Here is a 24243-nt window from a genome sequence, read left to right as displayed (position 1 = left end):
GAATGGAGGGCGTATGACCCCTGTTACACGAGGGTCCCGGGTTCACAATAGTCCCATCTGTGGTTTAAGCAACAAAGTCACTTCGGTTAAAGTTCGGGGAAGATGATGGTTTTACTTAAATGTAAATAAACATGTTGTGCCTGAAGTCACTGTGAACTTTTTCTGTATTAAACCAGACCAGGATCTTTCACTAACTTTAACCAAGAGCTGTGAGAGTCTAATCAGAACCTTAAAAAGTCACTACAGGTGGATGTTGTGCTGCAAGATGAGATATTTTGGAGGCAAACAAATATGTTGCCTGTGGACATTTTACTGATAAGTTCACTATCAACGTGTTTGTGACTTGCGACCTAAACGAACAACATTTCCTCATCATGTTAACAGAAAACCTAATCTGGTCGCAAATATGTGGTTTCTTGGAAAGGTCATCAGCCTCTGACTCCACAATGACAGGAACTCAACAGTTCCATAGGGAGGAAGCATATTTTCAAGAGGAAGGAAGCTAATTTCAGCAGCGATAGCGTTGCTGGATGTACACAGGCATCACTGACTGACTGAAAGCTGACTGAGAGGTTGGATTAAAGGACTGGCAGCAGGAGATTATGATACAGACTTAAAGCAAACTTAAAACATGGCTGTGTGTAACACTATACTGTTGCCTGTCTGGCCCACTTTAGTCTTATTGTGGATCTGGACGTGGGACGCTGGCTGTGATACACAATATCCAGCAGAGGAGGGTGAGTGTTCAGGTTTTTTACATTAAGGATGGAAAAAAAAAAAGTTCCTATTGCATTACTATATAAAAATTTAAGATGCTCATGGGATGGTGTAATGTATTTAAGCTCTGAAGCACATTCCAGTGGAGTTATCAGTAAGGGCTCCAGGAAAGGATGGGACCATTCACTGATGTTCTAATTCACTAGAAGTGACAAAAAGTACTATGTATAATATATATTTATAACATTTTGTCCATCTTCTAAATGTTGTCTCTACACATACAATCTATATAGACAGTTACTATATTCTTAACTAATGAATGAGAATAAAAATCCCCTCAGATAAAGTTAGTTAGTTAGTTTTTTAGATGAAATACTGCTCTGGGGCTCAGCTAACCTATTCAGAGTTACTTGGTGGGAAAAGATATAAATAATAGTTAGTTTGACAAATTCATGATTTGATTCAATACACTGGTGGTTTTCGTAAGATTTATATCAGTAGAATATTTGTGGTTTACGTTGTGGTAAGAGTTTGGAGTCGAAGTGAGAAATGCATTGGCCTGCAGTAGTTATTCCTTCTCAACAGTTTTGTGTTCTTTGATGGTACGATGATGTTATCCACACTGGTACAGTCTTGTTCAAATATTATATTGACTATAATATTAAGAGAGTGATTTCATTTGTGCAAAAGGCAGTGGTAGAAGAAAAGTTCAGATCCTGTAATTAAGTGTGTCAGTAAGTAGAAATAATACAGTATAAAAATACTGTTACTGCTAAGTAAATAATTATAATTAAAATAAAAGTTCTGCACTTAAAAGTGTTACCTGCAAAATGTACTTTCAAAGTACTACCAAAAGTTAAAACTTGGTTGGTTTGTTATTATTGCTGCATCACCGTGTAAGAAACATTTTAATATAGCTGGTCAAAGTGGAGCTAATTTTACTTACTTCATATACTGTTGAGTAGGTTAACGTGTGACATTGCTTAAGCTATAAAATCATTGGTTTTGTATGACAAAGTTTAATCATTTTAATATGTAAAGTAGCAACTTTCTGTGGCTGTCAGATACACGTAGTGGAGTAAAACGTACAATATTTCCCTTACGTAAAGTTTCTAAAAATTACACTTAGCAGTGTTTTACTTTACTTAACTTTACTTTAAATTTGCCTAGTTACTTTCCAAGGTGTTTGAATTTATAATCTACCATCTGTGGTTCAACCCCAGTGAACATGATGTTAAAAGTATGAGCTGATAAAGTGCAATTGTAAAAAGCAAAAAATTGTATAAAATTATAAAAATGGACATGACCTAATGTAAATACTAACTTCAAAAGAATGCAAAAATATTGACTTATTAAATATTGCCAAAAAAATATCATGAGTGAATCCAAACTACTCAGAGACGATGCTAATGTATTACCTTAAAAAATATCTAGAGAAATCAAAACCATTGTGAGATAATGTAAACGTATTGCAAAGTCTATAAAAAACAATAAATCCAAGTCCATCAAAATGAAGTCGCACAGCTCTTCTCCAGTATAACCTCCTTTAATCCCTGAGTGTTTTCAGCTGATGGTATTATGATGTTTTCAGTTGTTATGGGGTTTCCTTATAAAATCCATCAACTAGTCATGTGACTTTAAAATAGAAATATAAATTACTCTGAATATAGTGGCCACATTATTAGGTACACCTGTACCACCTAATGCAATCCAACACAACTGTGAATCCTGTAAATTTTCAGTTGTTGTTGACACTGTCAAAGTGCTGATAATTGTATTTTATGTTCCTCTTAAGAAAGAGGAAACAAACACTAACACCACCCTGATTAAGACAAGATAGCTGAGGAAATTACGGAATTTTTGTGTGGAATCGAGTAGCGTTATGCTGAGTGAATGCAGCCCTGATTTAGAGTTTTTTTTAATCTGTGCTGCTTGAAATGAGCTGCTGGTGTATTTCTGACTGTACCAGCTCAGTCAGTGAAAGAGGAAAATATCTATTTTAGAAAGTCCAGCGTGATTTAGCAGAATAACAGTGTTGACTTTCTCTCGTCCCCTCTGTTTAGTGGAGATTTTCAGTTCTGACAAACAGGCCTTACTGAGATGGACTTCTGACCCACACACAGAAGTAAGTTTGGTTAAGTGACAAGTTTTTACTTCATAATAGGCTTGCATCATGTATTATATTTATTTGGTTTTTTTTGCTTTTGTTTAAATATAAATGCTGGATAATGATAGTACAAGTTCATACTAACTCTTTGATCTAATTATTAATATAATAATATATTATTAATGACATTTTTAACTCATTTAAATGGGCATTTAACACATTGTAAAGCATAATATGGATTTTGGAAGGTGAATATTTTCACATGGAAGAGGCTTGTAGCTCATCATAAAAATGTAGGATTGGGTTAGAAATTGGGACAGAATGTAATTTAAATACCAAGATGTTATTCAACTATTACAGTAAATGAATAACCAGGCTTTCAATTTGAGTAACAAAGACACTACAAATACAAAATACAAACACCATTAACCCTAACCCTCAGGTTCTGGAGATTTGGGGTGGGCACAGCATTTAGGCTTGGGGAGCCTGCCCTTAATGATGTGCTTGTTCCTGAAGAATTTTGGGGCTAGTCAAGTGACCAAAAACGAATTGCCAACTAATAAATACATACTGCGCAGAGAATGAGAAAATTAATTACAGTAGGGGACCCCCCCATTACTTTTAGGTGTTAAATATACTACTTTTACGCTGTGGCTTCATTCTACAGTGGTCCGAAATTCAGCTGAGAGTTGGTACAGAGAGTCCAGTGCCTGTGCTTCAAGCTTGTGGAAGAAAAGTAACAAGAACTATTCTAAGCCCTTGGATGGAGCGTAAAGAAGCCCACTATCTACTTATGGATATATCATTTGCCCAAGAAGAGGAACCGCCTGGTCAGCTCGGCCCATTGCAAGTTCACCTTTTTGACACAGACACACCCATCACAAGATTTCAGAAAAGCTGGGCAGTTCTTGAACTCCAGACCTCTAAGCTCTTCCCTGTCACAGTCACTCTGAACCAAATATCCAGCTACCTGAACCACAGCCTGGCTCTGAGCCTGGGCTCAGTCAGTCGCAGAGGCTTCCAGCTTGCCTTTTCCTACTCCAAAACGTGTGTGTTGTTAACTTCCATCAGACTGTTCTACAGGAGGTGCCCTGATATTGTGGCTCAGCTGGCCTCGTTTGGAAGGACAGGGGCCGGGTCCGGGCCTCTGACAGGTTCCTGTGTGAAGGGAGCTGTGCCGGTTTCTCTGCCGGTTAGAGAGTGTAATTTGGATGGAGTGTGGGGGCCACTGCAGGGGGGATGTACCTGTGAACCAGGGCATCAAGTCATGGATGACACCTGTAAAGGTATGGAGACATGTTGATTTTTCATTTGTTTTTACTTTTCACAATTACTTCATACATGAATTTAATATGTCAGCTTCCTTGATAACCAGTTAAGCATTACATATACAATAAATCTCAATACATTAAATTAATCTTTACATTTTACATACATACCAGTAGAGTATGTATGTATTCTGCATTTCTGCTTTATTAGATAGTGACAGTAGAGAGAGGCAGGCAAGGCAGGGGAGAGGGAGGGCTGACACGTAGCAAAGGGTCCAGGCTGGATTTGATTTAAGCGGGGTGGAGTGGTTTGTTTTCTCTCGCTTGATTTCCAGAACTTACATATTAGAGCTTTAGGTTTATCCAACTCAGAATTTTTACTTTGATTAATGTATTTTAAGTCAGAGATTAATATTATTTGACAACATCACAATTCAGAATGTTTACTTCTGTTAATTTACTCTAATAACAAAAGTTTATATAATATAATTTATTATGAAATTTTGTAAAAGGATAAAGTAAAAAAGTGAGCCAGTGAAAACTGGTTCTCTTGCATTCCCAACTAAAGAACACAAATAAACAAAACTTTCTCACTTTGTGAAGAATCAAAGATTAAGATTAAAGGTAGCAGGACTCTCTTACTGTTGCTAAAGTAACAGACAAGCTTGATTTATCAACACAAAATAAATTTTTACTTTAAATGCAAATAATTTACATTTGGAAGGCCTCAAAACTTCTAATTGTTATTGATGCCAAAAAATATAGCTTGGTGTTTTTTTGTGTAGGTAAGGTACTTTAGTGTTTATACCAATAATCATTCTAAACCATTTTAAATTATGTGGCATACTAGAAATCACTAACAAAGAAATAAATATATCAACAGTTTAATTGAAATTCCATCAAAAATTGATTTACGTTACTCGATGACTGTTTTGTGAATTTGTGAATGTAACCTTTACCTTTTAAAATGATGTGATTTACAATAAAACGTAAAAAGTTATTGTTACATTAAAATGTATTTGAAATTTGAAATTTCCTTAGCCCAAATTACAAGAAAATGCTAAGTTTTATTGAAAATAAATTCTATCTTACACTTCCTGTTCTTATGGTAACACCATCTACAGTCTAAAAGGCTGAAAACCAGCACAATAATGAACATGTTCACATACCGTATCTTAATTTTAACCAATTATTTCATTGTTTGACGTATTTGTTTAAGTGTCCTGCACCTAAATGGTATCAGTCTATATGGACTTATAAGACAGCACAGCAATTGAGATGATCACATGACAAATCATGATGTAAAGATGCACAATTTCATAAAGTGAAGATTTCAAAAGGTTCAATTTACAATAACAGCGGTGTCTTTTTATGAAGGATACAGAGTTTTCATTGTTAGCTGCCAGTATTTTCAAAAATCTCATTGTTACTAAAGTGTTCTCATAAAAAGCCAACCTAAAATAATACATTCAGAAAAGGAGAAAAAAACAGTAACTCTAATATATTGTCCATTATAATATTAGTGATGTTTTTCCAAATACTGTACTCCTCAGGTAACTGTGCCTTGTGCACAGGGCAGTGAAACACAAAATAAAATGGATCCTCAGCAACACTAAGATCACAAAACACACTAATGCTATTCCTGCCTGCTCCATTACCAAGAATATAAGCTGTCAGTTGGTGATTGAGAACACAAGGATTTCCTCCTTGCTATAAATTAAATTGAGTGACTGGTTCTATGTAGCAATCTTCTTTTATCTGAATGTAATTTCTAAGCTTTGGCTTATTACATCTCCTCCCTCCATAGTGCTTTATAAATCTTTGATCATTTTTGTTTAACTGTATTTATATTACAATTTTTAAAAAAATGCACGTCAGAAATAAACACTCTAGTAATGTGTCTTGATCAAGAATAATTGTGTGCTCTATCTTGCTAGTCTTCTGGCAGCTGGACAAGGCAGTTCTGTAATGACTAATCACTTCTCTGCGTCACAAGGCATGGCTTTCACGCCTATAAAATGTCTAAAATGGTATGCACCAAAAGAAAACACTTGATGGTTTGATTTTTTTGATCGCTACATATCTCGGTCCAAGTAATTTAAAAAAGAAAAATTAAGGTCCCTATCCAAAATGTTTGTTTATCTAAAAATGACTGTCAGCTGATATGTCAATATTGGATTTTTGGAACTCTCAAATATTGATACCAGGATCAAGATCAAAAATCCAATATCATCAGTTATACTAGCTCTCAGTTATACTGGAACCCGGCCAGTACTCTAATGCTGGAATAACGAGCATCAGTCATTTCAGCAAATGCCCAAAAGCAATATATTTTTTTCTTTTCTTTTGTTTTGTTTTTGAACCGTGTTTTTAGCCATGCTTTCTTTTTTAGTAAGGCCCTGGGGGTTCTGTGCCTTACTCAAGGGCACCTCAGAGCTGGAAATTAGGGAGGGGAAAGTACTGCTCTTTCACTTTCCCCACCTGGGGATCTACCTCCTTTCTAATCTTGTCCCTAGGTTTTCTCTGTCAATATGTTTGTTGTTTTTGAATAAACAAAACATCTTATTCCATTAGCTTTAACAGCTTATCCTTTAAGGCACATGAGCCAATCCGAACTGCCATAATCAAAACTGCATTTTGGAAAATACACTATGTGAGTGCAATATAAGCTACAATAATAAAGGTCTTAAAAATCAATTCTGACATAGGGTCCCTTTTAAGAGAGGGCCACACAATTAGCTAATAATTAAGGACCAGCTTCATGTGTGGTGGTGCAAAGTACCCTTACAAATCTGCAATTACTTAAGCTCCCAAAACCAACTTGCACACAGTGAACCCTGGGCATCTGGTCTTGGCACTTTTGTGCCCAGATTGTAATCTAGCCATGACTGAAGGTGGTGCTAAAAGGCAGGTTGGGCAGTCTTAAAAAAACATTTGTCTCCTTAAAGCCATGAACATTGGCAGCAAATGTAATCGCTATATACGTAGTAGTTCTCATGACATCTAAGTCTGGACCAAACACCCCAACTTTGCCAGACCCTGTCATTAGTGTGACAAAAAAACTTCTACAAACACCACCAGTATCAAGTAGTTTAAAAGAAGCAATGACTATTTCTATTTCACCAGCATGTAGAATGGGCTACTACAAACCAGCCAACGACAGTGCAGGATGCCGGCTGTGCCCAGCGAATACCAGGACACATGGGGAGGGATCAGAGAGATGTGACTGTCTGCAGGGTTTCAGCCGCCTGCCAACTGACTCTGATGACCTCAGCTGCACGAGTAAGACATTGAGTGGGTTTACTGGGAATCAGCAGGTATCATCTTACTATAAAACTAGTTTATTGGAGCAGACTTTAAAGCCCATATGTGAATTTGAAAATGGTCAGCTTTGGCTACCCCCGCTGGTAGAATCAAAAAATACACTGCAGCAGACAGAAATGAACAACACTTGTCCTTCGTCACTTGTCTGAGTTTTCATATGCTATTATTATGTTATCAAGTTAATTTGAAAATGCACATAAAAATTCAACAGTGGCATTAAATATTAAATAGTGTGCCTTTAATTTAAAGGACAATATGGCTTTGAAATTGTTTCATCATGGATATTATTGAGGTTGTTTATGTATTAATTGTAAAACTTAATACAACACAGGTTGTCTACCTTCCATCTGTATACCTATGTAATTATGTTTTTGCTTCCCTTTTCTGTACTCCACAGAGCCACCCTCTGATCCTGTGAATCTAACAGCCCATCATCATAATGACTCAGTTCTGACTTTGACGTGGGATCCTCCTCTTGACTGGGGAGGCAGACAGGAAGTGAAATATTGCGTCAAGTGTGAGACAAAGGCAGAGGCTGGCAGTCACTGGGATGCATGTGGGGACAATGTGATTTTCCTGCCAGACTCATCAGGGCTAACCAGCACATCAGTCAGAATCACAGGTCTAAACCCACAGTGTGACTACAGACTGTCAGTGCAAGCCTGGAATTATATATCCAACCTGCAGGGGGCACCACTCGCATCCACAGCCGCTGTTACCATTCATAGATGTATGTAAGCCTAACTAAGGGTTTTGCTGCTGTAGTTTTACCTGATCTGGTATGACTGGTAGCTTATGGTGGCTAATGTTACAGACTTTGAGGGCATCACCAGTAAGCTGGTATGTAGTTTAAAGCTGCATTATTTGATTTTTTTAGGTCTCTTGGGGTCAAACAGAACAGGCTATAAAGACACAATAGACATACTATCACTCTATTAAATTGTTATGATGAATATGTTAGCAAACAGTTGTCTATTTATGCATCCAGCTGTCATTGACATTAGAAAATTTAGCATTCAATTGGAGTTTCAGTGTTTTTGTCCATCGGATGAATGTTGGTCCAACATTCACCCTATTTTTCGATCTGTTTTGGTCTCCACTAACAAATAAAATATCTGGCTCTTTAGCTCCTAAGTGTTCCACTTAGTCTCTAACTTAGTCTGCGAATAAGTGCTGGGCAGGCAGCACACACTGGATTTATCAGAGCGTTTTTGTTAAAAACAGCTGCTGCTGCTGTATCTGAAAATGCAGTTGATGAGAGTAGTGAGACTGAACCAGAACATTAAAGTTGTGTGCTATATATAGATAGAAAGAAAGATGCTGAAATGTCCTGTAGAGCTAAGGAGAACTACAGAGTTGGATGATAATTCTCTGTGGGTTTGACACTCTGAGTGATCCCTTTCACATTACACATACTGTTTTGATCCATTGTTGATATAAAATTATGGACTAGAGCAGCTTTAACATTTTGGGAGCACCAACCTATGGTGGACAATAACAAAATCAGGAAGTGCATCTTTGAAGTTAATAGAATTTCTAAATTACTTTTTATTTCTGAGCCACATTAAACATTTCTGTTTCTTACAGGGAAAGTTCCACCTGTGGTGATCACTGTGACCAAAGGCTTAAACATGCAGGAAATAACACCAGCTCCCCAGCACCAGCGACGCTTCTCCATATGGCTGACAGTTGGTGTTTTATTTGGTAGCCTACTGCTCCTGGCTGTAATCCCCATAGCTGTATGCGTCTTGCGCCGACACTACATTAAACTCTGGTAAAAGGACCTTCCACCTCTGTTCCACCTTTGTTTCTCTGGCCTGAGCAGGCCAGAGAAACAAAGAAATGATCATCTCTTTGTTATTCTTATCTTTATGTTGTCACCATTCTTGAAAAGGTGTGGCCAGCACTTTTTTGTCTTTTACCTTGGATATTCTGTTGAGAATCAGTTCTTTGACTTAGTCCAGTCAAAGTAATAACATAAAACACATAATTGCTTCTGTGTGTGGTATGCTTTAGAGAAAGACCTCCCAGAAACCAGAAATTTAGAGCAGCAAATCTAAACTCTTCTAGTTTGAATATTGTCTTATATCAGTTGGCAGCAGTAACCAAATATTTCTTTTTCAACTGGAAATGTTTTGGATTTTTACATAGGACTGCTCTAAAAAAGTCACAGGTATAATTGCTCTTTGTTCATATAAGTGATTAATAATAATAATGATAATAATATGATGAAATTTATTTGTATAGAACTTTTCTTAACCCAGTTACAAAGTTCTTTAACAAAAGACAAAAGAGTAATTAGATTATAAAGTAAAAACTGATCAAGCACATAAAACAATAAGTAGAATTATATAAGATTTACCTGGAAGAATAAAACCATACAAATCAGTTAAAAGCCAGTTTTAAAAGGTGCATATTGTGACCAGTAATGCATTCCACAGTTAAATTGCTAGGACAGCAGATGAACTGTGATTGGTTGCAAGAGTAGACTTTAGAAATGCAAGAAGTGCTTCTCCTGTGTGTGGTTGCCCTTGTACATATGGACACAGTAGGTCAGACATAGCTTGGAGCTGATCCAGTTAAAGGTTTGAATGTGAATAATAGAATAATGAACTTTATTCTGGAAGTAATGGGAAGATAATTAGTCCAAGTTGAAAGTCTAGCAGCAGTATTTTGGACCTATTGTAGATGATTTAGTGCTTTTTAATTCAGTGCAGAATATAGAGAGTTACAGTAGTCCAGACCTGATGAAATAAAGGCATGAATAACTTTCTCCAGGTCTGCAGCAGGTCTGCTTTTATAGATGCTCCTCATCTGGTGAAAACAAGATTGAGTGAGCTCTTTTACTTGTAAAAAATTAATCAAAGATAACTTCCAGGATGGACTTCTGGCAGATGGATTTCAGTTTGTGGGCATGACATCAGGTTTACGATTTAATTCAACTGTGAGGTTTCGTAGGGCAAATGTAATTATTTCAGTCTTATCCACATTAAGCTGAAGGAAATTGCAAGATATCCAACATTTTATAGCTTCAATGCAGTTTTTAGGGCACCTAAATTTAAAGAATCAGTAGCATTTACTGGAAGATATAACTGTGTATCGTCTGCATACGAATGAAACAAAACGTTGTGTCTGCTAATTGTGTAACCAAGGGGAAGCATGTAAATAGAAAAAAAGAATGGGGCCCTGAATCATCCCTTGAGATACCCTGCAATCAGGTTTCAAAGATGACGGCATAAAGCCAACAAGTTCTACAGAAAAATGCAGAGAGATACAACCTGAAACATGCAAGCACCAAGCTGCTAATTCCAACATAATTAGTCATCCGAGTAAGATTTGATGATTTCATATAACTTATCAGAGGGGTAAAGACTACTTTTCCCATGACCTAGAGTGGAAATTGAGTTTTAAGATAGACCGATAGTAACTAAGAACAGAAGGGTTGAGGCTTGGTTTTTTAAGTTGTCTATTGAGAGTCCTAAGGTCATTATAAGATCAAGCATATGGCCTTTGTTTTGTGTAGGACCAAGAACATGTTCAGTAAAATTAAAACAACGTATCAATTCTACTCCTAGCCCAAAGTATTTTTAGAATAAAAAATATGAATATTAAAATCTCCAAAGATAATCCAGCAATCAAATTTGACAGTAACTGAGGATAATACTACTGAAAAGTCAGCAGTTTCATTTTTATCATACTGAAGAGGATGATTAAGTAGCAAATGCTGCATTTTAGTCAGTTGGAACAGATGAGAGCCACATCCCTCCCAGGCCCAGTAGACCTTAGCTTCTGTGAAAAAGAGAAGCAAGAAGGTGTGTCCTCATTCAGTACAAACTGATGATTATCACCCAGCCAGGTGTTAGTCAACATCAGTAAATCAAATCTATGAGAGGAAATAAAATCATTTCAAATATTTGCCTTATTGTTAACAGATCTGACACTTAGAAGCCCAAATTCAACATTGGCATCTTTTCGACATCTTTCTTTTACAAGAAAGGAGAAGGGTCATAGGATAAATATCTTATTTTTCTTGCAGATGTTTTATTTCTGTACAGTGCACTCTGTCTACTCTGTAAAATCACTGGTATGCTAAAAGTAGAAGGATGAATTTCAGGACACTGACTTATTGTAAGAGGATATCTGTAATTGTCAGCACTGTGATGCTATGAATTCAATTAGATGCCAGGGATTGTATCCCCTTTTGCATTGGGATGTATACTGAACGGCAGGTAAATGCAGGGCGTGAAGGTGAAGCTGAATTCCGATGGAGAGTATGCTCTAAGGACTCCTATTTCTAAGGTGTCCTTGGGGGAGGCTGAGATTCTGGATTGCGAGAAAGCCGCAGGTTTCCTGGCCATTGTTTTACCGCAGACCAGCCAGCAAGGAGACAAAGTTTCTTAGAGGGATGGATCAACAACTACTGCTTCTACCCTCTACCACCAAAATTTTGTCGGCTCAGGGGAGTGTTGGACCGAGGCTAACTGGATGACAGTTAGCTGTGACTGCAGCAATAACACTAGCTGGAGGGGAGTTATCAGATTGTAGTGGATACAGTACTCAGGCATTAAGGTCTTTTCATTAAGCTCAGTGATTTCAGCTTGTCATTCTTATAAATCAACATTATAACACTTGCCAGTGTAAAGCATGGTTAGACTCCTCAAAACTGCTGAGAGTGTGAAATAATCCGTATCAATAATCATCAAAACAACTTTAATATATATCCTATTTAAACCACCTTTTTTATAATATAGTTTGTTTTTATTGTCACCATTGCAATGGCTGAAAGTGTACACAGGGGAGCTCTGCTCTCTGTGAACCTGACATAGCAGCATGCTGGGAACAAAATCTTGACCATGGCAGAGGGTGGTGTTTTGCTGAAAGGGAGAAAAAGACAATAAAAAGTGACACCAATAGGTGAGGATTTTGGGTAGAATCTGAAATTTCTGACTTTGACGAGCCGCTACCTAGTTTAGGTATATTTTAATATTGTGTGATGATTTCATTCTATTTCTAGTAATTACTAAGACAATATTGTATACCATTATAATTTCACTACAAATTTTAATTTCATCTGCCAGCGGTTGTGGTTACATCAGACTTAAAAACTTCATTCTTGGACTTGTGATGCCATGGACAGTTTTTGTCCAGAGAATAATACCTTTTTTTTTTTTTCTTTACATCTATTTTCAAATGACTGGAAATTTAACACAAATAATTCAGTTTTATCCCATATGCGTGGGAACCCTCCTACACAGTTGAAATATAAGGTGATGATGACTGAAGTTTAATGAAAATTTTAATTAAAATTAAAATTATGATTATAATTTTTCTACAGGTCAGACCAAGATATAGAGCTTTTGCCAGTGAATGCTGAATTTTCCTACCGACGTTCACTGGTAGTGGAGGCTGCACCTGAGCAGGCCAACAGTAAGTGTCATATTCCTGAACAGTAACGTGCCAATACTTTATCATTTTTCATTTCATCATCCCTGAACTTCAAAAACACAATGTCTGTTTGATCAAACCAAAAAAGCATTGCTTTTATCCTTTGTGGTCATGCTTTATAACTCTGCTGTCAGCACTGACTGAACATTTTTCAATGCCAAAATAAAGGTAGTTCTTCCAGAAAAGATCAACATTCCTAACATTTCTCATTCAAACTGAAAGCCTCATGAAGAATTATGAAAATGGATGAGGTTAGGATGTAGTGTCTAAATGAATATTATTACAGTACATTTGTTTTTTAGTTTTAATTTCATTTGTGATGAAAAAAGAAACAGCTTTATGAAAAAGAACATTTTATAGCTTTGGATAAGATTTCAAGAATGGATTTGCATTGGATTGTCAGTAAAGCATATTGCTAAGATCTCAACACATACCGTAACATTAAAAGGCAACATGATTGAAATTTTTTGATCTTTTCAATATTTTTCTCACAGATTCAAATGAATCTTTAGAAGTATATAGTATGTGAATATCCTATACCACTGCTTGTGCACAACATTGTATACTCCAAACATTATTATTTTTAAGGACAATTTGATACCAGTCCTCTCATCTAACTTTTGATGGCAAAGCGTATTTCTAAAAATGTTCCTTTAACATGGCCCATTTGACAACCTAGGAAAGGTAGTAAGTCCTGTGCACAAAAGAGATGGGATCTTGGAAAATTTCTCTTGTTTGATACTTGAAAAATATTGCTCAATACTTTTGACATAAATCTAATCCCGTTTGATCCCATTTTATTTACCGTTCATGTACAGGACTAAACATAAACATAAGCCCAAATTCAGACAGCATTAACATTACAGGCCTAGGTGGGGGATGAAATATTTACTGTGCAGTGTATAATTTAACTCATCATTCCAGGTGGCATTTTAACCATGGTGAAATGACAGGATATGGTCTGTAATAAACATGGACATTTAGCAGGACAAAGCCAAAAGAGAAAGACAAAAACCTCCCAAGGGGGTGCGTGAGGTGAATTTGGGGTCAGAAATCATACTCATTCTTAGAGTCATAACTCTTACAATGTTATTATGTTTTAGTATGAAAAACTTCATGAGTCCTGCGCATTCACATTAGCAAACACCACTTGAATTTATGTACATATAGGCTAAACGATACTATGACAATATGTCTGTCTAGAATTTTGAGTGTGTATATATGGGTTCTTACCATTGTAAAAGCTCTTGTTGTGCCATAATATAAACATACAGTATAGCCTATGTAACCTATCTTCTTAATTTATTAACAGAATTAGTGGATTTTTTTATTTTCTGTCAATGGTTGTGATTTACGGACCTAAATCATATTGTAAGCATCTTTGAATTGTACATGTTTCCTTCATGTTTAGGGGAAGACCATCTTCAGTTGAAATGTTTCCCATGAAGCCTGTCTTTAAGGGAGTTGAAATTTCAGCTTGCAGGTTACTTCTCATTTCATTACATTTGGAAAGTGAATCCTTTGATTTCTTTCGTGTTTCAGGGGTGGAAGGGGTGGCCCAGTTGTTGGGGGGGCTCAGTAGCAGGCTGCTGGGCAGTCTGAAGGACGCCCTGGTAGAGAGAGACAAGCTGACACTTGGCAAGGAACTTGGCAAAGGTCAGCTCATGATTCCTCATCAATAATCCTGGCTTAGCCTCATGTCACAGGGCAATAGTTTTGCAAACTCTCACTAGTGTGGAATACTGTAGATGACTGACACCTGTCTCTTCTGGTTACACATCAACATGAACCCTTCGTTTACCGGATTTGACAAAGCAGCCCAGTATACCAAGGGATTACATTCATATTGGAAGATTCTACAGTGTATTATTAATGTTCAGTGCAAATATTTAGTGGCAATGTAAAAAGTAGTGTGCCCTTTATTTAACAAAGCGGAAGTAAGAGTGTGAAGTTGGTATGGTGGGTAAGCATGAATGCATTCAACTTTCATGCAAAAGACATGAGTTCATGTCCTGTCACAATCCAAGTCCAGTGTAAACTGCAACCACAATGTTTCCATAAACTTAACCAAGTGTTTCAATTGCCTAACTTTAACCACAGTTTACTTGCCAAGGCTGTAATACTGGCACTGAACATAATCTGGGGTTATATCAGCGTTTTGTCTGAAGATAGTCTGGGACAAACACAGCACTTGATTGACTTGCTAATTTTTGCTTCTGATTTACAGAGTGGAAAAATGTGATGGTTGTTCTGGAAACACTGAAATAATTCAATATTCACTATATGGTTCAATATTTAGTGTGTCTTACTTTTTATGGTGTTCCACAAATTCGCAAATGACCCTTATTACACTCACACCCACAATGCCTTAAAAACAGTGAACAAGGGATATTGCTAACCAAATCAACTGCCACTATGCATAACCACCAGAATGGCCTCAATAGTGACCATTTTTTGGCAACTAAAAAGAGCCTATATAGTATTCTGTTAGAAACTCTCATCAGAATTAGAAATCTCTGAATAATGAATGAGTGAACAGTTTCTCAAGCAGTCTCAGATTATCCACCAAAATCAACTTTTCACTCAGTTTGTGGTGATAAATAGGCCATAATTGTTTTATGTGTTATTTGGAAGTGACAGTGAGTGATAACATTCAATTTTCTTTTCTGTTCTATAGGAGAGTTTGGCTCAGTCTATGAAGGGATTTTTACACCAGAGAAAGGCGTGAACATCAAGGTGGCTGTGAAGACCATGAGAGGTGTGTACAAAATGATATCCCACACTCTTTATCAGGACTCTACTCTGCTTTTTCTTATTTTTGTATTTTTTCTCTCTCATATACACCTAGTTGGAATCCACAGCCAGGAAGACTTACATGAGTTTTTGAGAGAGGCAGAGATCATGAAGAACTTTGATCATGAAAATGTGGTCACACTACTCGGTAAGCTATATGAGCTAATTCCTTACTCAGATGCTAAACTGTCCACTGTTTTCTGTTCGACTGTAGGATCATCCATCTATCCCTCCTTTAGTTGTACCGCTTATTCTTTGAGGGTCGACGGGGGGCTGAAGCCAATCCAAGCTGACATTTGATGAGAGCCAGATGCCAGGCTATTACGGGCCTGTAAGAAAATTTTCCTTAAGAAATCTTTAGGACACAACCAGTGTGACATTTGCTGTCTGCAGTATCCCAGAATCCATTTCATGCTGGTCACTTGTTTAATTGGGGGTCAACTTGACGAACTGGCAAACCAAAGTAATGAACTGAAAGTTGCTGGAAGCTGCACACAAGTAGGGATTGCAGTACTTAAAGAACTTTCATTTAATTCAGTGTTAATGTCAAAATTACTGCTTGATGGACTTGCTAGTGATTTGGTCAACAATAGCCTTATTCTACAATATATGTTAAAGAGAATCTAAGCTCAAAGGTCCACTTACTACCTTTAGGAGCTTTCAGTCACATTTTCATTTAGCAAATAGAGATGGTTCAGATGTCATCACATGATCTAAATGTGGAACTTCATCACACGAAAGGTGGTTGTATATGGGGAGTTATGGTAACCCCTCTCTCGGTTCAAAAACAATCTCTGCTGTCTTTCTTGATCTTTCTGCGGCTCTCTATTGACTCCTATTTGATGAGAGCCTTATGAAGAATCATACCGTAAAAATGCCATGTTTTCCAGCTATTCCTGAGGGATCCTTAGGCATTCTCAAGCCAAGTCAGATATGTGATCCACCTCAAGTGATTCCTTTCAGTGTGAAAAAGCTATTACCCTGAGCTACTCCCCCTCACCTTTTCTCTGAAGTTCCCAGTTACTCTGCTAAGGAAACACATTTAGGCCTCTTCTATCTGCACTGTTGTTCTTTTGGCCGCCTGCCTAAAGGTTATGACTGTAGCTGTGGGTTAGAAAGTAGATTAGCAGGTAAATTGATATTGTCCTCCCAAGAAGAATGACACAAACAATTGTTTGTCAGCGTAGGGAGGGGGTCAGGGGGATGGATGGGTCAACAAAACATCAGACTTTAACGTCTCCTAATGATGGTCTCCTTACCTTGACTAAGTACTCATTTTAACACAATCCATGATCTTTCCAAAACTCTAGCCAAATCATTTTTGTGTCTAAACCTAACCAAAATCTAACCATAGTGTTGTTACATCATAAAACTGATTTTTTTTCAGCAGTGATTTGTAATAGTTTTGAGAGGCACAGATAAATGATGTCCTGCTGGGGGTCTTCTTTGTGTCGTTCTAGACACAGAGGACATGGACAACATATTTTGTTGTTTAGTTGGGTTGGTAAATCAATAGCTCATTAGATTAGGTATTGGCACATTTTATCCCAAGGCTGGCATTTTGGCAAAAATGCTTAACTTACAACTCAGTTTGACAGTTATACTTGGGTCATATATAGCTTCTAAAGCCATAAATAAATTATTTTGAAATCTCAAAAATTTTCAAAAATCAAAACCTCTTTACCTTAACTGAATAACTCAACAGCAAATCAGTTTTCTCCCTTGGTGCAGTTTTCCCTTACATGGTCGTTCACATTTCGGGAAACTACAGTAAATCTGATCAAGTTTGTGTCTGGTTCTAGAGGCACTGAAAAGGTTTCTTATTCTACCCACAGACCCAGGAAAGCCTTCTTTCCTTTACTGCAGCAGCAGCAACCTTGTGAAAGAAATGGGTATGTGTTTGTCTTGCAGGGGTCACTTTACAGAGAGAGCATGACTTTCCTCAGCCTGTTCCTTTGGTCATCCTGCCCTACATGAAACATGGAGACCTGCACCACTTCCTCATTGCTCAACGCTACGGTGATATTCCCATGGTGAGGTGAAGTCAGCACATGCATAGATGGGGCTTAATATTGCATGCACGTCAGCACGTTTACATAAACAGACATACACAAGAACACTATGAAATTTTACTCCTCGAACCCAGAGAAGATTGGTTTGAGATTAGTTCACTCCTTCATGATAGAGAACATAAATAATAATTTATACAGTTTATTAAAACTATAATAACTATGGTCTTGTTTTGATAGCTTTGGCTATCCCTTCTGTTGGTTACAATAACATTGTACTCAAGTAACTCCTAAAATAACGTCCAACAGGGCAAGGAACATGAATAGTCAGAAATCAAACAGCTTGTGAATAAGATATCTCTATAACTACTGGCCAGATGACTATGGAATTTTGTATTGATATTAATGGTCCACTGATGAAGAAGCCAAATGTTTAATTGCCCCCCCTTTTCATCTAACACCACTACCTGGCCAAAATTTCCTCATGACCACATTAAATATCAAAATCATAAAATTTACTGACCACATTTATTTTCCCCTGAAAATGTACCTTTTTTCATTTTGGACACCCCATAGTCTTCACAGTCCTCAGGACAAAATATCTAATTTTCAAACAAAATATCTCATTATCAGAATCATAGGCAGGTTACAGTTAATTATTTGAGCACAGACTAATGCTAAGGCTCTCAGATCAGCAAAAGAGCTCAATCCTGGATTAAGTTTCACATGGCTGTGAAAGTTTTATGGCTGATCAGACACCAAAACACCGCACAGGATTTTGCAACTCTGGAAAGTTATCATGCTGACAATATTTTTTCCAAAAGTAACTTTGAAAATAAATACTATGATGAAATGTACGATCATTTTTGTCTATTAAGTGAGAGACTAAATGATAATGCGAAAGGTGGACAAATGAACAATTTTTCAACAACCTGCATGCATCTGCAGGATCACACACTGTAGCCTAGCTCCTAATTCTTTCATGATCTTATCTTTCATCAACCATCCAAAATCTATGTTATCCAATGTTTTAGATGCGCATCTTAAACAAAACCCAAGCAGTAAATTGTATTTTAGTGAACAGGGCAATAGATGAGAACTACACTCTGATCCGCAATTGGGTGATAAAAAAGTGACTAAACATTTCCATCAAAAAAACATCAAAAACTAAGACTAAAACTGAAATAAAGTTTTAAAAAAAAATGTGTCAAACATTACATCATACATTCTACTATCACCGCCCACACCTCCACTAAAAACTAACAAACAGAATACACCTTCTCTAACCTCTCTTCCAGTTTATTCCCCATCAGTGTCTCTTGCGCTTCATGATTGACATTGCAGCAGGGATGACCTATCTGAGCTCGCAAGGGTTTCTGCACAGGGACTTGGCTGCACGCAACTGCATGTGAGTCCATCAGAGGGAAACACTGAGCGGAAGAAACATTAGAGCAGGGGGAGCTTGTAAACAAGGCTTCCTTGTTCATATCAGACTGTGTCTCTGTCCTCATCTATTGGTATTCAACCATGTCTTGTATCTCGAAAGGAAGCTGCTTAAAGTTATAGTGATACAGACTGAGGGCCTCAGGGGAGACTGTGTGTGTGTTGGGACAAAATATAAAAATAGTATTCCAGAGCTCACATTTTGTTCTTTGATCTGAGTCTAGAGAACATTGCCTAACCTGTGCTGTTTAAAACCTTTTTCTTTATCCACAGGCTTGGTGATGACCTTAGGGTGTCTGTGGCTGACTTTGGCCTGTCCAAGCAAATGTACAGCAGCAATTATTATCGTCAGAAAGTAGCTATCCGTGTCCCAATCAAGTGGCTGGCCATGGAGAGCCTGTCTGAGTCTGTGTACACAACCAAAAGTGATGTGGTGAGCACTTTGTCATTACGAGGTTTTAGGTCTCCTATTAATTCAATTCAATTCAATTTTCTTTATATAGTGCCAAATCCTAACAGAGGTTATCTCAGGGCACTTTTCATGTAGAGCAGATCTAGACTGTATTCTTTATAGTTATATTTACCTTTTAACAGGTAGAAACCTTGAACAGAACCCGGCTCATGGTGGGTGGCCGTCTGCCTCGACCGGCTGGGTTGAGAGAGAAAGCGGGGGGGCATAGCACAGTAGACGTATAACGTAAAGATGTGTAACAATAATAAGACTAATCATAAATATAATAATAGTAATGATAATCATAATAATTGAAGCAGTGGGTGTTGAGCAGGATCATGGGGGCAGTAGGTGGTTTGCAGTCACAGATCCAGACTCTGCAGCATCATGGGCAGAAATACCTGCAGAAAGCGACAGGAAGAGAGAGGAGAGAGATGAGAAGCAAGTCACATGACAAAAAGCTTTGAAAGTAGGGATTAGATTCTGATGTCTTGATTGTGATATTTACTGATTGTCTGAATTTATACAATGTGTATGTAGAACTATGGTTTTGTATCCTTGTCTTCTCAGTGGTCATTCGGGGTGACCATGTGGGAGATTGTATCCCGGGGGAGGATGCCTTATCCTGGAGTCCATAACCACGAACTGCTAGACCTGCTGAAGTCTGGACATAGGCTAAAACCCCCTGAGGAGTGTGACCAGAAACTGTGAGTTTCTATGCTCTTTCAAAGACATTTCTCATTTCATATTTGGGTGAGTTTTCTAAACCTAAATTGAATGCTAGAGGTGTGAGTGGCAACAACCATGAAATCAGAGAGTGTGTTTATCATATTATTATATATAGATATTATATTTTAATGTTTTATATAGTGTTATTTAATTTAAATATTCAAATATAATATATGTTTACCTTATATAAGATGTTAATCGATCATGTATGTATATTATATAGACATATAAGACATTGGCAGAATGTTTCATTAAGGAGGTTCTGAAAAGCAGGACTTGTGAAATGTCTTTCAATGAGCCTAACAAAGTGAATCAGGATTAAGCTGTTCCATAATGTGTCTCAGAGCTGATGAGATCAGACTAATTAAAGTCTGTTTTTTTTTCATGAATTTGAAACACAGACATAATCACATTAATTGTGAAGAAAAAAAACATGATAAAACAGTGATGGTCATGGTCACATGTAGTATATGTATTCATGTATTAGAAATATTCCAGCCAAAATTAAAAACAGTCCTGTGAGAGTGATGTGATTTTTTTGTATCATATCTGGTGACTATTTATATAAAATATGTATTTGCAACATGAAATTGAATAACTGACACTGAATAATTTTGAAGTATCAAATTGGCTGCCGGCAAAGTAATTTATTTTATAGCAAGAAAATAATATAATAACAATTTTTTTTTTAGAAAATTCTCTTTCATTATCATACTTTACACTAAAATATACAATACCATAGTACAAAATAAAAGCAGCCCATGTTTAAACCTGATAAATTATACAGGCATTGTGAATAATCTTGCTCACAATTCACCTGTAAAGAGGAACTTTGGAGAAAACACTGTTTCACAATGACAAATTTTTTTTAACACTGGTTAAGCCGGAGGTGAAGCTAAGCCTCAGGACTACCATAACCAGAACCTGGATAGTCTGGAGGAATAAGTTTTTTATGGTAACTTTGTTGAAAATTCTTTATGACTTTCCTGAAATTAGACTTTCCTGAAATTAAGCCTGATTCACTGAAAAAAGTCTGGTTTAACTGGCAATCTTGCTTTATGAAACACCCCTGTGGTGCAAATCCCAAGAAAATATACAGTAAGCCCTAGTACACAGTAAACTGTTGACAGCTAAAGGAAAGGTTTTGACTAATAAGACGAAGAATAGATGTATTAATTGTGCCTTTAAATTAGTCATAAATTGTCATGCAATATTTTTCTTGCAATTTAATGGGTTAGTGCAGATGCGGGGGTTAGCACCCCAAGAGGGGTTACAAAATAAATATGAAGGGTTGGGGCGAGAGTCAAAAACATATTTCTTCTACACAAAATTATGCTCTATTTTTTGACTTTTCAGAAAAAGTCTGACAAGCTCACACAATACCTGGTTTCTCATGAAATACTGGATACTGTACTTCCACCCTTTCAGGTTTCTAAAAAATATTCCAGCTAAATGATTTGAGAGAAGAAATAGAATTAGGGTTGAACTGCTCACAATTCATAGACATGTGAAACCTGTAAAGAGGCATCCCACTTAGACATTGCTTTGTTTTAAGTCATTGCTATAGGTTAAATTCCTATATATCTACAGTATGTATAATTACACATACCTCACCCTGCCTCCTGTCTCTCCTTACTCCATCTCACCCCAAACACAGTTATGAAGTCATGCAGAGCTGCTGGGATAAGGAGCCGAACCGGAGGCCTGGCTTCAGGGAACTGGGCGAGACACTGAAAGGTCTTCTGTCGGAGCTGCCAGTCATGGATGCCAGCCAGGAGGCCTGCTACATCAACCAGGGCCTGGAGGCTGCTGCTGTGGCTGCCTCTCTAGAGCCACAGACAGACTCCGGGGGAAAATTGGAAAATGTCTACCTGCGTACTCCTGTGGGTGCTGCTGCAGCCAGAGATGAAGATGTCGAAGAAGATGATGGCTACCTTAAGTATATTTGTGGTTCAACAGTTAAGGTGGATGATAATCACTTAAAAAGACAGTGTTTTATAAGTCACAAAGTGTAATTCTGTATTAAAGTGGACTTCTCATGAACTGTGTGTGAAAGCGAGATAGAGATGTTGTACCACTCAGGGGCATTTCCAGCTTCCCATTGGAATTTGGAATTTGCACTTTTAAAATATTTTGTATATCTGTATTGTATATCTTTTACTGGAAAATAAGATATTAGTGAAGTTAAAATACCTATACTAATGTTAGGTCAAAATTATAACGTTACTAAATCAAACTATGAGATTCTATGTCAAAATGATATGGTATTCGGGGTGGATTAAAAAACTGCTTTTAAGGTGATTTTGAGTTTAAAAAAAAAATGTAGATGATAGCTGCTATATTAGCCGCCTTGCTTCAAGACAATCTCGTAAATTGTGACGTAAATAGTTACACTCTGTGGACTCAAAGCAGTTTACGGGACCGTGGTGAGTCAGGATTGTTAGCTGGCTCTGGCTATCTCTTCTTGAATCTAGAGATTGTAACTACGAGAGGGAGAGACTGAAAAAATACTGCAAAGTAATCCGAGCTCTGTTTGTGTTAGTTGAAGAGATACTACCTTATTCTACGAGATGTGAGGCCGTGGAAGTCGAGTATAAAGTGTGTGGATTCTGCTTTATTCAGTTTGTCCCTGCCGGGGAGCGAAACACCAGCTCACAGCTGTCTGCAGATATCTTGCTAATGTCCTGTCGACACAAACAGTGTAATACATTAGTGAGCAGACTTTCAGTTTCTGTCCTGTCTTGGAAGTGGTGCAGTTTTTTTTTTTTTTTTTTTTTTTTTTTTAATTCTCGCTCAAGTGTTTTGCACATGAAGGCCTAAAAGTATATATGTATCATGCTTTACACATTTTGCACTTGCCAAGGAAAATAAATCCTTGCTCCGCTTTTATAACCAGGAAATGTGTTAACGTATGAGCCTATAATGAGCACTTACATTCAAGGAAACAACAACGTTGCTCACTTGTTGAATGTAGAAGAAATTTAAGTTCCCAGGATAAATTCTGAGAAGCATTTTATACAACATTGGTACAGTATATCTGACGTAAATGAATAATCAAGAATCGAATTCAATCGAATTGAAAATAAATGATTCTGGACTTTGTGAATTGAAATCAAATTGAATCGGATGATCAGTGCCGATATCCTGCCTTATGAGATACTAAGTAAAATTATGAGATAAAAAAAATCTGACTTTGACTTTTAAAGTTAAAATTTTAAATTAAGTCAAAATAATTGATTGACGTGATTGGTTGATTTTAAATTTAAATGATGAGTAGTCAAAACTTTGGAGAAACTGAGATATAATTATGAAAAAGTTTGCCTTTCGAGAAAGTGAGGCATAATTTTGAAATTTGAAAGGTCAGTAACTCGAAACTGTCACTACCTCATAATTTTAACTGAAAAAGTCAAACTTTTGACTTGCTATCTTGCTAATGACGACTTAGTATTTCATAACTGTGATGTTAAAGTTTGGACACAGTATCTGAGAAACCCGTACTTTTTGTCTTCTTAACATTTATTTTGCTTTTTTTCTGGTGGAAGAAAAAGATGTCGCCCTATAGTTGGCTCAGTATAATTGTTCTTGATTGTTCTCTGTATATATGACTTACAGTTTTCCTGTATTAACGAATAATAAAAAGTAACATTTTATAAAATAAATATCTGTCGCAAACTGAGATTTGGACTACAAAAGTACATTTATTTTATGAAAATTGTAGTTTTTTTTTTATCTAGCAAAATACGACAAATTTGAATTGATAGCCCAAACACAAGTTTAAGACTTTATCATGTTAAATACATTAGAAAATATCTGTTTTTTTTCAAAATTGAGTTAAACTTTACTTATATGATTATTGTAAATATTAATTTTGTCGATATCAAGCAGTTGCATGAATAAAGCATCAAGACATTTTTTGTGAACCAGTATATCCTTTTGTAGTTGTTTTAACTTGATTTT

At 36.8% G+C, this 24243-nt stretch overlaps 1 protein-coding gene across 2 annotated transcripts in view; it reads left to right on the top strand.

Moving 5' to 3' along the window:
* si:ch73-40a2.1 (tyrosine-protein kinase receptor TYRO3) overlaps nucleotides 1-23950 on the top strand; it is a 32028-nt gene extending 8078 nt beyond the window's left edge. The window contains exons 1-15 of one of the 2 annotated variants that reach the window (XM_040141360.1): nucleotides 542-737; nucleotides 2781-2842; nucleotides 3492-4110; nucleotides 7219-7374; nucleotides 7814-8146; nucleotides 9004-9190; nucleotides 12752-12843; nucleotides 14404-14517; nucleotides 15539-15619; nucleotides 15710-15802; nucleotides 17566-17687; nucleotides 18962-19071; nucleotides 19380-19539; nucleotides 20128-20264; nucleotides 21944-23950. In XM_040141360.1, the coding sequence (XP_039997294.1) occupies nucleotides 632-737; nucleotides 2781-2842; nucleotides 3492-4110; nucleotides 7219-7374; nucleotides 7814-8146; nucleotides 9004-9190; nucleotides 12752-12843; nucleotides 14404-14517; nucleotides 15539-15619; nucleotides 15710-15802; nucleotides 17566-17687; nucleotides 18962-19071; nucleotides 19380-19539; nucleotides 20128-20264; nucleotides 21944-22301 (2730 nt within the window). In that variant the 5' untranslated portion in view covers nucleotides 542-631 and the 3' untranslated portion in view covers nucleotides 22302-23950. Of the gene's footprint in view, nucleotides 1-541; nucleotides 738-2780; nucleotides 2843-3491; nucleotides 4111-7218; nucleotides 7375-7813; nucleotides 8147-9003; nucleotides 9191-12751; nucleotides 12844-14403; nucleotides 14518-15538; nucleotides 15620-15709; nucleotides 15803-17565; nucleotides 17688-18961; nucleotides 19072-19379; nucleotides 19540-20127; nucleotides 20265-21943 lie in introns of those variants that run through there. The other variant, XM_040141361.1, reaches the window with a different exon arrangement.
* Nucleotides 23951-24243: the final 293 nt, after the last annotated feature.

Source organism: Xiphias gladius, chromosome 12 (genome assembly GCF_016859285.1).
Source record: "Xiphias gladius isolate SHS-SW01 ecotype Sanya breed wild chromosome 12, ASM1685928v1, whole genome shotgun sequence".
NCBI lineage: Eukaryota > Metazoa > Chordata > Actinopteri > Istiophoriformes > Xiphiidae > Xiphias > Xiphias gladius.
The sequence above is the reverse complement of the archived record's forward strand: the minus strand, read 5'-3'. Positions and strand labels throughout refer to the sequence as shown.